At 35.9% G+C, this 16078-nt stretch overlaps 1 protein-coding gene across 1 annotated transcript in view; it reads right to left on the bottom strand.

Moving 5' to 3' along the window:
* Nucleotides 1–4955: 4955 nt before the first annotated feature.
* The window catches only part of ANGPT1 (angiopoietin 1), a 158157-nt gene continuing 147034 nt past the window's right edge, over nt 4956–16078 (bottom strand). Inside the window, exon 9 of the mRNA XM_071553048.1 lies at nt 4956–7445. Within this exon, the coding sequence (XP_071409149.1) occupies nt 7285–7445 (161 nt within the window). The 3' untranslated portion in view covers nt 4956–7284. The remainder of the gene's footprint in view (nt 7446–16078) is intronic.

Here is a 16078-nt window from a genome sequence, read left to right as displayed (position 1 = left end):
CAGGTATTCTGCTCCATTACTGAAAAGAAAACAAACCAGTAATTCAACAATGCAGTTAATGAGTTCAGGTCTGAGATATGTAGTTTCCTTTAGGGCAAACAATGATTCTAAACATAAGCATGAGAGGGCTACAAAAGACTGGAGATGCACGTCTTTTATCAAAAGAGTAAGTATTATCCAAGGCTGATTTATCTACTGGTGGATTTGTGTCTCATGCTAAAAGCATGAACTGTTTCTCAGGCAGTGTGTTACCAAAAAGTCCTCTAAGAAGGGATTGCTTTTTAAGCATTGCTTTAGGTTTTACCAGATGACATTGTACCCCCATTGCACTGTAAATAATATGTAAAAGCAGAAAGTAAAAGGGCAGCACTATTTCCTTTAGGCTTTGTAAAATTAATTGGATACTAATAATCCTCTAGTAAATATGTTAGCAGATTGCTCTGCCAAATTCTTCATTTTACTCCTTTTCCACTGCTTTTATCTTTGTAATTTCTCCATATTCTTTTTGTCAGACTGACTCTCTTCTTTTGCCAACCCTGTCTTCAGCTTCCTAATCGAATTCCTTTGCATTCTTATATGTCTTATTCTAGAATACTCGTTTCCTCACTCTTCCTCAATTTTTTCTCACCCATTTCAGTGTATCAAGATTCTCTTCTCCATTTTTCCTTGCTTTGTTTCAAATTTCCCCCCCCCCCTTCTTCCTTACTGTGCTGGAGAAGTTGTCTATGAGTTACTCTTCTGGAGTTCTTTCAGGGTTGACCAGGCAAAAGTTTCCATTTCCTGTTTGAGTAGAAAGAAGGCCCTCTGTGTGTCTGTGTGCCTATTTTTCTATCCGCGGTCTTTCAGAGCAAATGGCAATTGTCAAGAAATGTTCCTTCCCCGTGGTTTGGTGGGGGCATGACTTTGCACTCCCCATAGGTGATGCTGTTGTGAACAAAAGTAGCTGCAGACCTTCTGTAAGGGGTGGTGCTTCCCTCATGTGACTCCTTCCAGGCCCCAGAAGGCAAACATTGCCAGAAGTTTAAAAGGAGGAGTAGGGACATTATTAAGGTGAGAGAAAAGTGAGAAGTATAATGAGAGAAAGAAAATTTATGGTAACACTTCAGAGCTCAAGATTCTCTCTATCAAAACACAGAAATGGTGTCTAGGCCTTCATGTACTTTAATGTATCATTTGGTGGTCATATTTACAGTATATAACCATTCTTCAGTGTTCTTTAGTTGAACTCGCTGTTTCAGAAAACTGCACAGACCATTTATATGGAGAATAAGGTCTGCTTAAAATACAAATTTTAGCTAGTGGAAGAATAAAGACCCTAATTTCGCAGGATTTTGGATGAGCCTAGGTTCTATTTCATCCCAGCACCTAAAATTTACACAACAGAATGCAACATTTTCTAAAGTAACTTTTCCATTTCTACTGGACTTGCTGCACAGCTAACCTGACATAACCATAAGCAGGTTGTCTTCTCAAAGATCCATACAAAATTTCTCCCTTAGAAAAAAATTTTAAAAACACACAACAAAACAAACCCCTCAAAGCATACAAAAGCAAATATTCACAGATTTCTGCTCATATGAGCAAAAGCCAGGAAGAATGGGCTTGGACAGTCACAGAGAAGGGTGTTCCCTCTATGTGTGACTGTTGTGGCACAGTAAATATGAAACTGCTTTCAAGTCTTTGCTGTCTGTTTTTTCCCTCTCTACTTTACAGTCCCATATCCCTGACTTCTCTCATTCCTGCTCTTGCTCCTTGGCATCTTCACTTTTAATTTTTTTTTTAACCGTGAAAATTTAGGAAAGGTCACTTTAATGAGCTGGATGAAGTTTTCCTCACACACAGATTTATGTGTGTGCTTGTGTCTGTGTGCACACCACAGGTCAGAGGCAGGCAACAGCACTAGCATCAGCAGTATCATGAGTTACTGGCTCTCTCTTCAAGCTGTCCTGCTCCTGTAAAAGCTGGTAGGTAGGAATTCCCTTTTACATTTGATGCCATGAGAGACCCCTAACAAAGCAGGACTCAGCCACATTAGTATATGTGGGATGATGGCCCCTGATAAAGCCTGATGGGTTGAGGGAGAGCCCCAGCCAACTGCAGGGATGCTTCTGGCCGAGGACAAAGGCTTTCAAACTGATAAGATTAACAAAGGATGGAGTGATAAGAAATAGCACAGGCTTCCTTTGAGATATCTTCTATGACTGCTCTAGAAGCCACCTTGCCTCAGGCATCTGCATCACCATCAACCCCCCAATAGATTGACTATTGGTCACAAAACCACATGAAGGAAAAAAAAGGTATAAAAAGTGTGTGGAGTTTAAACTCCAGCAGAGAGGGGAAAATGCCAGTGTCTCTGTGAGGGTAACTGCTACAGCTTGTCCTGTCTACATCTCCTCCTGGAACAATGCAGGGGTGAGAAGACCATGTGCTTTCTATTTTTTCTAACTTAACTTTCTTAACTTTACTTTCTTCCTTTATACATTCTATCTTACATCTTATGCTAACAGCTACTTTGATTCTTACTTTATAACCATTGCCTTTACTAAATGTGTTTTGCTACCTTAATACTAATAACAGTAACTTGCTTCACACTTTGCTACTTTATATTGGTTATTGATTTTTGCTGTTCTTACTTTATAAGACCAGCTCTGTTTTGCAACTACAGTAACTTGCTTTACTTTCAATATGCAGTTTCTTTTTCAACATGTGTGTTGATAAAAAGAAGCTCTGTTCTTTTTTTTTTGTTTTGTGTTACAGAGAGAGTGGTGTGCAAGATATTTTATTTATCTAGATAAGTGTTTTAGGTGGCTCTGTTTTTAGTTAGTACTTCTTTGTTGCTAGGTTCTGTCTGTTGTGAAAATGGGATACATTGCTGTATTGTAACTTGAGTTTAGTGTGTTTGTAGAATGTGTTTTGTGCCGGTTTCTTTTGGGGTCTTTTATTATCAATCAAATACAATGTTGCAGCTGAATGTTATTACCAGCAAAGCGGAACCCACAATAACTGTCACATATTTGTATTAATAAATGCTATTTCAGGAGCGGTTGTAAGAAAAGTTCTGACTTAAGTGTGGCTTCATATTAGAAGTTAGAAACCCTTCCAACCTGTGGGCTCTCGGTAGCTGACAGACAGTGTTGGGGAACATAAGGCTCTGATTGTCTAGAACCGCTTATTGCTAATATTTCTCCCTGTCTGATGTGTGGCTTCATATCAGAGGTCAGAACCCCTTCCAACCTGTGTGCTGTCAGTTAAAAGACAGACAGTGTTGGGGTACATAGGGACTTGATTGTTTGGAAGCGCTTACAGCTAATAACTTAATTAATACAGTTAAGACTAGAAATCTTTGTATTTCTGTCTCCCTCCTCCCTTTCACATGACAGTATAGGATAAGATAAAAACAGGCCGAAGGCCCACAGGAATATATGATGACATGCATGCACTCTCCAGTTTGTTTCCATGGCTTTTATAATATGATCCCTCCAATCACTACTTTACACATTTCTCAGTCCAGCCCCAGTTCCACCCCTGTTCCACCCCCCCAGGATTTGGGGCTGGGGCTGGCGAGACCCTCCTCTTCATCATTCTCCTCTTCTTTGGGCTTTTGGAGTTCTTCCAGTTCTGACTTCTGGGACACTCTGCCCTGTGTTTATGTTTCATTCTGTGGGCCTTCTAATATCCTCCAATCTTGTACCTTGAAAAAGAGACTAAACAGCTAGAGAACTTTGCTGCCTGTTCTGGGACAGGGGTAGCGATAGAAAGACATTAAACTTAAAATGTTAGAAATATTAACCCACTAAAAATCTACAGGTACTGCTACTGTTCCTAAAATCTACAAAATGTGAAATTCAAAAAATCAAAAACCCCTTTCAGCATCAATTTACCAGGCACAGACATGTTGTAAATTATACTTGATCCTACCTAGAGCTAAGCTTTTGTTCTGATTGCTGTTTCATTTCTTTTTCTCCCTAAAGGAGAAGGGAATACTGTGACAACCCCAGACAAATTTATTTGAGGCATGGTCAGAGCTGTGGTTTAAGCTGCAAGTCTGCAAACAAGAAAGTTGTTATTATAGCTGGAAGGGCTTTTTAAGGAACTGTGTCTTGGGAACCTGTTGTACAGATGACTATAAATGTAGATGACTTATATACTTAATAGGCCACTATTGGATGTTAGGGCACTTAGAAAAGTGTACATTCAAATCACATCTCCAGCCTTGGAAAAGAATAAAAATTAAGGATCTATATGCTCTGGAAAACACATCTATTGTGTAAATTTTGTGTATTCTTGTATTACAAATCAGGAAGAAAATATCTGTGAAAGATAAATAATAAAGCCACTATTACCACTGACCAATGAAGTTTTAGTATCTTTCAAGGCAAGCAACATTTTAATATAATATATATATTGCAATATAAATCAACTCCAGAAAGACCATTTTTTGAATTGCAACTCTTCAGTTCAAGCAGTACATATACATTCAACTTAAGGAGTAAAATATGCTTTTATGTTTGTAGTTCCTTACAATGTTAATGTTGATTTGAAAAGCAGGATTTCTCGGAATGAACACAATGAACAAGTCCAATTAAGCAAAAATTCCAGAGAAAATGAGGATAAATTGACAACAAAGATGTTAAAACTGATCACTGTAGTGTTAAAAGGCATACAAGTGGAGCAAGAGACATTTTTTGCTAAGAGATCAATGAAGATTTGTCACTGCCATGCAACATGATTGCACAGATGACAGAACATTATATAAGGCAAGGAAAACATCACACTTCAATTTGTATCTTTGCCTGTGGAATTAAAGAAATCTTTTACTTTAAAGTTTATAGAGTGTTGTATGATTTGAACACAAAATAGAAAATATAGTCAAGGAAATTGAATTAAAAATACTGAAATAGGGATTTGAAATGTTAGAAATAATAATCAATGGACAAACTAATTAGAGTTCCTCCTTTTATGGGCTTTGTCCAAATTTATTAATATTTCTTACATGGAGAGATGGTGGCTTTTAAAGTGTTACCAGCCTGTAACAGAAAGTTATACTTGAAGAAAAGCAAATCATAGACTCAGCAATTTTTAAATGTTTTATTATAAAGGATAGGAAACAAAATCCACATTTTTTTCAAATCCAGATAAATAAACAGTAAATATCATGCTTTTAATTTTAAATGCAATTTGTCTTTCACAATAGGATCTGCAAAAACGATATTCTTAACCTGAATACCTGCAAAAATATATCTTCTGAGAATATGGTGGAAGACAGACCACATATTTTGCACATAAATGAAGACCTTTTAAAAAAACCTACTGGAAACTGGGACAAAACAGCTCTGTGAGAAAGTGCTGAGTGAAGAGTAGTTTGGTAACTTATTCAGCAGAAAACTTCAAATTAACCCTTAGTCAAGATTATTTCAAATATATATATAAATATATACAACTACACACACACACACACACACACACACAAGATCTTCCCACTTGAAACCAAACAAACATCAAACTGTCAAATTGTAATAAAACTAGAGAACTCCATGGGGCTTTCCAATCCTTAGGAAGGGTTGTTTAAAAAAAATCCAAGTATTTTTTTCTATATTTTTTAGAAGTAAACTACTAAAGGAAAAAAAAAGGTGAAAAAAATAAGGAAAAAACCCAGTTACACTGCTACTATTATCCTTTAAAAAAAGAATCAGTGCCTGATCTTGGGAACAGTTTAGTGAATGAAACAAAGCAAAAAACAGATGAGCAAACACCTCATCACATGCAGATGTTGCACATCATGTTGGTCCCAATTTCATTCATGGGAATATTACTTTTGATTTCAGTGGCAATGGGGTAAACTTTTTCATTTCATATGTAGCAGAAGTAGAATGACTGCAAGCTGCTTCCCCAAATGGACATTATTCACATATCTAAATCACAAAAGGTTGTAAATAAAACAAGTTGTCTCTATACCCTTCATAAGGCTCCCAGCTACCTTGTTGCTTGTTATTCAAAGAATTTTATCTTTTCCAATACTCCAGCACTTCTGCAGCATTTTATTAGAACAAAATTACTTGTTAGCAACCTGTAAGCAGTCATCTAAAGTTCTTTTAATATTTATATCCCTTTGAGGCTTTTCACCCTTTACGTAGGGTCAAGGCTGCCTGTACAAATTAAATGACTGTTACAGGAAATATACACATGCTATTTACAAGTTCACAATTCTTTATTTTTTTTACACTTCTGATGAGCACTTTTTATATTTGTAGCCTAAGCACTGTGTAGAACTGGCATGCTTCTGATATTCACAAAAAATGTAATAAAAAAGTAAAATAATTAAGGATAAATTGCACACATGCAATGATACTGTAAAATGAATCCATTGCCTTAAGCTATGCATTTATGTAATTTTTATATACCCTAACAATTTGCCTTCCTGCGTACTTTTGATGGAAAAATTCCATGCAAAATCCCGTATTTTCTTTAGGATAATATTTCACATTCTTTAAACCTTCCATTAATTATTCTACATGACATTCAGACCGACTTTAATGAAAGAAAGGAAAAACCTTGAAACACAGCTACTTTTGTTATCACGCTATAAATCCTAGCTGAGAGATTATGCCAATTATCTGATTTACCTCTACAGAGCAACTGAAGAATTTATGCTTATCATTATTCATACGTTTGACTTGGTTTATTTATGAAAAACATTTCCTTAAAGGATTTAATGAAAAATAATATTCACACAAATAATTTGTCTCTGGGATTAACGTAAATCCATCCACTATTCAAATTCAGTTCATTAAGAAAAACAATATTCGGAGTGGTCACCTTGAGTGCTTGTAGATGAGTTTTAATAAAGGTGTCTCTGTAATCCATTTTCATGGGTATAATGTTGGCATTTCACTGCTGAATAACATTCTACTCAATAGACCATGGCTGATATGTTTCAGTTCTTCAAATTCTGATGCTGAATTTAAAAAAAGAAACAAAACCAAAAAACCACAACCCAAAAAAACATCCCCTGACAAGCACCAAGTTTGGGCAGAATAGCCAAAGCCAGTTCTTTAGAAAACCTTTTCAGGCACCTTCTTCCAAACCAACCCTCCTGTAGTCATCAAAACATGGGGTGACTCTTGGGAAGTATTTGCAGGTTATTGGGTAATAACAAAGTAACTTTGCATTATCCCTACATGTTGCTTCCAAGAAGCCCTTCTCTTTTTACCTTCAGGCTGTGATAGTGTTGCTGCTGAGGACAGTGCCAGCCTGGCTTGTTGTGGGATCCGTTGCTGAATGCCTTTAAAAGTCCAAGGGCCGGATCATCATGGTGGTGGAGCGCAGGGAGTAGCTGGGGCCTTTGAAGTAATGCCACTTGATGCCATTGAGCTTTCCGTGGTTTTGTCCAGCTGTGTAGAACATCCCATTGAGATTGGAGGGGCCACAGGCATCAAACCACCACCCTGAAACCATTAAGACAAAAATTAAACTGTAACTGCACTAGGTAGTTTTATTTTATACTTATTTTATAGGTTAAGCTGATTATCAGTTTCTGGTAAATAGTTAATAAATAGTCTTGGTTTGGAATCTGTGTTATTTTCATATTTTCTGGGGTTTTTTTGCTCTTTTGTGCTATTCTTTAGTTATCAGTGCTGGAGAATGCACACTTATATTTACAATAATGCAAAAGTAATTACATCCCAACTCATTCTAGTGTGATATGCAGAATGTGAAGTAAAAGCAAGAACACCAAATATAAATAAACTGCTTTGCATATTTAGACAGTATTGCAGTTTTTATTTAAACTTTAGAAAAAACTATAAATCAAAAGTATTTTTCATATTTCCAGTTATAATTTTGACTATAAACATGATTTAATTTTTTTTACCAGTCCTTTTCTCTTGCTTAAACTGTAATTGTTCAACTTGTCAGTTGCTTTTGCTTCCAGGTTATAGCCGTTTAGCTACTGGATTATGAGAATGATGTTGCTGCCCTGTTATAGTAACTACAGCATTGTAGTAATAGATAATTAGCATTCAAAATAGTGTACAAGGAGAGAAGTAGATTATTTCTTTAATACTTATGATAAGTTTATAAATAGGACTCAGCAAAAAAGTGGAATAAGAATAAGAAGATAATCATAACACTGTAGTTTGCTGACAGTCGGTGTGCATGAGTAGAGGATATAGCTGATTGCCCAAGTGTGCATACATTTACGTGAGAGTATGGCCCACTTCAGTCCAGTGGCCATGCACAGCTTGGGCCAGAACAATGATATTCAATCCTTAATCTCATGATTTTGAATGTGAAAACCTATATTAAATCTTGAGCCTTCTAATCTTGATCTTGAAAAGTGGCAAATTCTCTTTATTTACCTGTCTACAGGTAGACGAAAATTTCTAGTTACCTGACTAACACTGATGACAAAAATATATTAAAACTGTAACTGATGTTCAAAGTTAGGCTTAGAAAATTGCCAAATGCCTTTTCTGCCCCCCTACCCTACCTGCTATTTCCCAGCAAGATGAAGCTTCCTACTCATTAAGCCTTTGAACTCTATGAAATTGCATATATTTTATTCTACTGGAAAGACAGGGCAAGAAATGTCTTGCCCAGGTGTTTGTGATTCTAATTCACTGTGTCAGCAGCTAAATTGCAAGACTATTCTGAAAAGGGAAGTGCAACAGATTTAGAAAAGAAAATCCAGAATTTTGATTTTCAAGGGCAAACCAGCAATCCGGTCTACAGATTGGCCCTGTGAACAGTTGCAGTGGCATAACTGAAGGAGTAGTAAACTCAGAAGTTAGGATAAAAGAGAAGTGTAACAGCTCTGGAACATTTGTATGACTGCATGTTGAAAATTTAAACCTGCTAGAAGTCCAGGTTTAGTTTCAAAGTGTATGCAAAAAAAGGGATCTCACCTTCAGCCTTCTTCAGTGAATGTATGCATTTATCTTTAACCAACTGAGAAAATTAAGTCAGTGGTGAAAAAAGTGGGAATATTCAGATCTACTTTAAACTGTTACTTTAAGATGAACTTAATCAGTGATCTCTCTTGTCTCTCTCTCCAAGATCTTTACTTGTTAAGGTGAATTTTAGATTCTCATGGGAGCTAGAGTCTAAAGAAAAACTCCAAATAACATGAAACTTGGCAACACCAAGATTACAGAATACAAACTGACAAAGATAAACTAGGTGACATGCTAAGTCCACTGAAATTAGTGGGAGTTTTGCTGGATATCTTGATGGGAATAGAATTTTCTCTCCAACACCTTTCAGAGTATCTATGTAATGTAAAAGCAAGATGCTTATTTCAGACTGAGCAAGGCAGAATGTATTCCCAGGTTACAAAGAGCTAATATTCCCAATGTTAAAAATGTATTAACCGCAGTGGCTAGGAGCATTATTTGTCATAAACATTTCTGTTCAGGCTTTTTTTCATAGTAAGACCTTTGGTCTTGTGAATCTTTAGCACAGTTTTTATGCATTTTCCCATGTAATATGATTGTTCTGAGCATTTTCGTCATGTATAGAGGCAAATAAGATCAACAAGATCAGGTGGTGACTTTTGCTTTTGGTAGTTAAATGCCACTTTATTTTAAAAAGGTTATTTCAACCTGCATTGTAATCTTCTCAGGACTCCTTGTAAGCCATTTTGAAACTGTACTGTAATGGCAAACTGATCATCCAGTGAGTGCCTACTGAATTCAGCAGATGTCACAGTGGAATAGAATGCAGAATTTTAAATTTTCACTCTGATTTCTGGAAAAGGAATTAAACTGTGAGAAATTTCTTTCAGACAATGTGCACTGTCCTAGGGAATCATCTGGTTCCATCAATGGTTAGCATTTTATCTACCTGTTAAGAATGTGTTATATGAAAGTATCTTAAACTATGGCTTATTACTATTGGCATGATATGACATTGATCATGTTTAGCCTTCAGGTCCAGTGCTTACTCTGTCCTTCGTTTTCAGACCCATATGATTTTTGTTTCTAGTCTTGTTTTTGCTTAGATTTTTGATAATACTTAGGGTTTGTTTTGTTGGGTTTTTTTTCAGAAGTAACACTTCATAATGAAATCTTGAGGGAAGAATTTATGCCAGATAAATTTTGACAATCTTCTATTTTGATACAGTTGACCTCCCTTTGATTACCATGTTATACTTATGGGGGCAATAACCAAGGAAGGGGAAAGCTGTACAGCTGATGTTTTACTGTAACTGTGGTATATTCTTGTAGAAACTTAAGATGAAGTAAAGCAGAGAAATCCTAATACTCATTTCTCAAAGTTGGAACCCAGATGCAGCTGGGTTCTGTTTATGGTGTGGGGATGAACACATGACAAGCTGAGTTAGTTACCATATCATCTTAATGGAACAGGAATAGATGCATAAATGGCCTTTTTCTGGTGAAGGTTTTCAGTGATGCCTTACAAAATCTATGTATATAAATGGAATGAGCTGAAGAAACATAATTTTACAAAACATTTGTGAGGACGTGCTCAAATCTCTCACCATAGATTTCTTATAAATAAACATTTATTTCAAAGTCTGTTTTAATGACTATATCTCTTTTCCTGCTATACTATTCTTCTTGGTGAGAATGTATGATTTTTAAAAAAATGATTCCTAATATTAAATTAAAACTTTGGGTTTACTTTCTCACTGTCTTTTTTTCTTTTTCTTTTTTTTTTTTTTTTGAAAGTGGGATGGTTGTTTTACTTTGTTTTCTGGTGTGTCTTTTTTCCTCCATATGGTTATTTCTCTCCATGCTCCCGTGCAATCCTCTTACAGGTCTTCTTTCCCCATAGGGAATCAGATTATCACAAGACTTCCCACTGCATATCTTAACACCAAATCACCATCTTTGAATGGATGCTCAGTTGGTCAGAGAATGGTGCAGATCACACCAAGGCTGTGGTTTCAAACCCAATACTGGTCATTCATTTAAGAGTTGGACTCAATGATCCTTGTGGGCCCCTTCCAACTCAGAATATTCTATGAAATCCATGAACGGGTGCAAAGGAAACATTTTTTTAGACACCTTGTATATTGAGGAAAAGAGGAATGAAAGTAGTGACTTTCTTGTAGCTATGAGGAAGAGGAGGAACAAAAAACAGGGGTTTCTGAAAAAGTTACCTGCAGCACTATCATTGCAGATGCAGAGCTGTGAGACAATCTGACACAAGGAAAGACACTCAGTAGCTAGATGTTGGTTTACTCCCTGGAATTCATAGGATATTTCTCACAGGAAGAAGCCTGCTTATTTTTTACTACAAGATAACGGCTTTCCCAAAGAAGTATAAAGTCTTTTCTGAATAGCACTAAGATTTTAACCTTGGACATAACTTTTGGCAACAATCATGAAGAATCATGAAGAGTCGACATTATAAGAAACAATAATAGAACCAAGATTTTAAAGTGACCAATGAAGCAGTAAAGAGAAGACTTTAATGAGAAAGGTAAGAGAATTTTTATTCAGAAACAGAAGTACTTTCCTCATGCTGTTGTGATTATAAAGTCACTAACTGCTTATTTGAACTGTGGTTCAGTTAATTTCTTTTAGCCCACTCCTAATAATTTGTATAGTACAAGCAGCACTACCATCTTTGTTTGCAATAAAAATCCCTAGGTCATCAAATAAGTAGTCCAGACAAAATACAATTTCAGTAATACATTGATAAGTTGCTTGAAAGTTCAGCTATAGAAATAAATAGAAATCCTCACTGTAGACAGCTGCTCCTCTGGAGCAATTAAAGTATGTTCATGCTTTGTGGATGCATGTGCTTTGGTCTTTAATTAGTGCTGCTATTATCAGTGGGAATTTGTTACATTTCATGTCAGCTCTTTTCATTAAATAAATATATTTTAAATGCTCAAGGCACCTATCCCAAGTAGCTGAGCTCCTCTGATCTGCTTGTACTAAATCTTTGGCCAAATAAGAATGCATATTGAAATAATTTCCATAAATTCTTGCAAATAATACCTAATAAAGGAACATTACTCTTTTTTAATGGTTTTCTGAAGAGGCAAGTATAATTTTTGCATGATATAATCTTCTTTGTCAAAAGCAACAGGAAAAAGGCTTTTGTATGCCAAAGCTAACAGCTTTGCTTTTTTGGCTTGTTGTATAAATTGTAATTAAGTGTGTATGCATGTAAAATCCTCTGTTAGCAACCTGATGCTCCTCAATTCATGAGTGCACTGTAAACCCCACATGCATGGGGAACTAGGTAATGATTGGTCAGGTTTGATGAAAGGGTTTTTTTAGCTGCCTTTTACATACTAAAAGAATAGGTGTCTAAATGTTGCACATTTGATGGCAGATCCTTTCTTCACACATCTCTCTGTTCTCCCTCTTTCGTACACTGAATGTTTCCAAATGCAGTAGATCAGTACAGGAAATTCAGTAAGATCCAAAGTATGTTTGAATGGTACATTTTTATGGATTTATGGGACAAATGGATCCTATGAAAACCCAATATTTATTTCAAGCCCTTGAGTTTGACCATACAATTTAGTGCATTTGGCAATAAAGCCAATAAGAACAATTGCTAATGCAAAAAAATTGAGATAGTCCTCAATGATCAGAAGACAGCAATTTATTTTAGGAAATATTTCAATGTTTCTGACATTCTGTACTTTACAGAAGTTAGATGGCCATTCATAGGATCTGCCTGACTTTGCAATGGTAATTTCTCAGCTAGAAGACTAGGTGGAGTTTTGGATGACACTTCAAGCTATTTGTGGAGCCATGGGACAGACTCTAAAAGAGTAAATGCAAGAGGAAAGATTTAGGGTTGTTTAGTTCAGAATTCAAAAGTCTACAATTGCCAACAATATCAAATTAATACCAAAACCTTTCAAAGGAATGCAAAGGAATGGTCTATGCTTTCCAGTGGTAGAGGATAGGACAAGATGGAACATATTTAAATTATCACAAAATCAGTTAGTCAACATGCAAAGCTTTCTTGTATTATGTAGAGAAACTCAGTAACAGATTTTATTGAGAGAATGGATATCATCAGAAATCCTGAAGGTGAACAAAAAGACAGAAATAAATAGACAGTGAAGAGTCTGTCTTGGAAAGGGACTAAATGACCACTGGAAGTAATTTTTAGGCCTATGTTCTTTTATTCCTTGGAGCATTGGATTGATCAGACTATGACTTAGCAATAGGTACTTGACAGTCTGAAGATTAAATCAGAATTTAGCTGTCAGAATATAAGATGAAAAGGCATTAGCTTTTCATAGCAACTGGATAATGTAGTACTTTTTATAAGGGCTATTTTATGAGGTAAAAATAACATGAAACCTGCAGACTAGTGACTATATTTTGATCTCCTAAATATATCACAAGTTAATCACTTCCTGGAGTTTTCCTAACAGTGCATTACTGTTGGCCATACTTAACCCTGATAGACATTACAATGTAGTAATGCTTTTGCTAAAAGTGCCGAGTAGTCATATGTGTAATGAAATATTTCTAATTCTTCTAGCATAAACCAAATAATATTCCAATCACTACTTATTTGCATGGTGATTATATTTTTTCATTAAAATATTTGGTAATACAATTACTTCATGAATGGCATGTTCTAAATATCTTCTTTATGAAAGCAACAATATGCATAAACCTCAAATACTAGTTCTTTCCTATGTAAGCCGATGGATATCCAGGGGTCCAAGTTGGATACTTTCAAGTGTGTTGAGGTTGCTGCTTTAAAATATTTTGTTCCAAGGAAAATACAAGAAATACTGTTGTTTTTCTAATTGTAGTGTATGGGCAGATTTCTATATTGCCAAGAAATTTCCTGTAAGTCATGACAAGAGTCCTCCCATACCATTCTTGCCACAGATTAATAAAATTTGCCACTAGGAGAAAAATAAGATTTGCCACTTGGAGAAAAAAACAGTGAAACAATGGGCAGTGGTTGGAAGTCGTTGAGCAGTCTCTGATTTAATAGAAGAAAAATTCATTGGAAAATCCATTGTGGTTTAATAAATGCACAGGAGCCACTGACTTAGGAAGCCCCTGAGATTCAAAAGAAGCTGTGAAAATACTCAGGGGAGGTATAATTTATTTGCATTGTTCTTATGTGTGTACTTCTTTCAGAGATAGAAGACTGCAGTTGGATGGACCACTGCTTCCACTAAAATGAAACAAAACAAAAAACCAATTTATTTCTGTACTTCTATTCTGCTTCAAACCTGGCAAGACATGCCAAACTATTTTAGGGATCAAATGTTTAGCTTCTCATCTGAAGAAAGATAAAAGCCTGTGTGAAAATGTCAGACTGCAGCCAATGCCAGACAAAGAAAATCACCTTAAAACTCTTTCACTATGAGCCAAGTTACCATAAGTCACTCCAGTGATTGAAAACAATTGCATAAACAATTTGGGGCTCAGCTGACTGGTGGAATCCTGGCAGAATGGATGAGAATTTGGCCCATGAATCTGATCCAGAGATGTTAAGTGTTGTACTGGAAATCTATATGAAGTGTTTTGGACATTTACTCATTGCCTCATTCTAGTGACAGTCTGATGCATTTTTAATGCCATTTCTTGCAAAAAAAGCCACATATGTAACTCACTGGGGTACTCTTCTGAATAAGGCTTGAAATTATGTGTGAATACATATACCATTCTTTGTTCAGTTTACTGGCCTGACATATTGAACCAATGAAAAAATTATTTGAATAAATATGATTTGTCTTTAATGTAAACCAATCATGCTTAATTTAAATTTTCCAAGGTACAAAAAAGCAGCTATAATATTTAAATACCTTGAAAGTTTACAGAGGCTAAGACTCCAATTCATGCATGTACTTTTGAAGCCATTCCCTAAAATTAACATTAAGATAAAGTCAAGTAGCATAGGATGGCTCTTGAAAGGACAAGAAAGACACACACATAAAATGCTGGTGGTGTTTCTGTATTACTCTTCCAGTATTTAATTTCTCATTTTGGGGAAGAGGGAGGAGATAAAAGTGGAGAGAGAATAATAGTTATGATATAGACAAAATACAACTGACAGCTAGTAAGATGACAGAGAAAAATGTGTGTTTTCCTTAATTTTTATTTTCAGCTTTGCCTATAATCATATCACAGTTTTGAGCTTCAGCTTATCTCAGCCTTTATTCCTGACATAAATGTATTAAGTTCACCTCATAGAGATAACAGGCTCACCCAAACTGTCAAGATAGCTAGAAACCTGCCTGCAGATTTCATATAATTCATCATTAAAAAGTTCTCAGTGATGTTGCCAAAACTAACAATGTGATAATTTTTTGGGGGAAAAAAGAGGTTTTCCAAAACCTGTTATCATTGCTGCTTTTCTTAATTACTCTTTGTCTGGTGCAAAACTGAAATATGCTCACTAAAAAAATGTTTTCATATTTAATTCAATTTCTGATATTTCATCAGGAATGAGAAAGTAATTTCAAGAAGCAAAGCATAGCAGAGGGTTTGAGGAAACTACAGCTTCATTAAAGTGTTTCTCCTCTTGAAGAACTACAAATTACTCAATGCTGTACAGCCTGTCTCTGAAGAACTATTACTCAGAGTCTTGTTCAAAAGAGTAGACTCATCTATTTCCAAAGCCTAGTTACATTTTGTTTTACTCTGCAGTGATTTCCTATATTTGTGGTTTCCTCAGCCTTTGGTAATTCACCCTATTCTTCCTTATTAATTTCATTTCCTACCAGTGTATTCCAGTATGTGTTTTTCCAGTGGATTTACAGGACTGCTGCAGTGATACATGTGAACCTTGTGGAACTATTGTACAACAGCAGACTGACCTTAGCAGGGCATTGACCTGCCATGGAAGTCAGGGCAGGAAAATAAACTAACCCCTCCTCTCCCAGAACTGTCTGGGAGAAAAGGTATTTCCAGGCAACTCAGATACATGAATGGGTCTGCATTTCAGCACAGACACAACTCACACTCAGGATCTTCTCACTAGACTCCGTCCTTCCCTGGAAGGAATACACTTTGATTTAGCATGGTGTCTAAAGGGAAAGGTCAGCAGTTTAAATTAAAATAAACTACTGACTTCTTACCCACTATCTGTCTCCAAAACAATCTGATTAGCT

This window comes from Pithys albifrons, chromosome 4 (genome assembly GCF_047495875.1).
Source record: "Pithys albifrons albifrons isolate INPA30051 chromosome 4, PitAlb_v1, whole genome shotgun sequence".
Classification (NCBI taxonomy): domain Eukaryota; kingdom Metazoa; phylum Chordata; class Aves; order Passeriformes; family Thamnophilidae; genus Pithys; species Pithys albifrons.
This window is presented reverse-complemented; position numbering and strand designations above follow the sequence as displayed.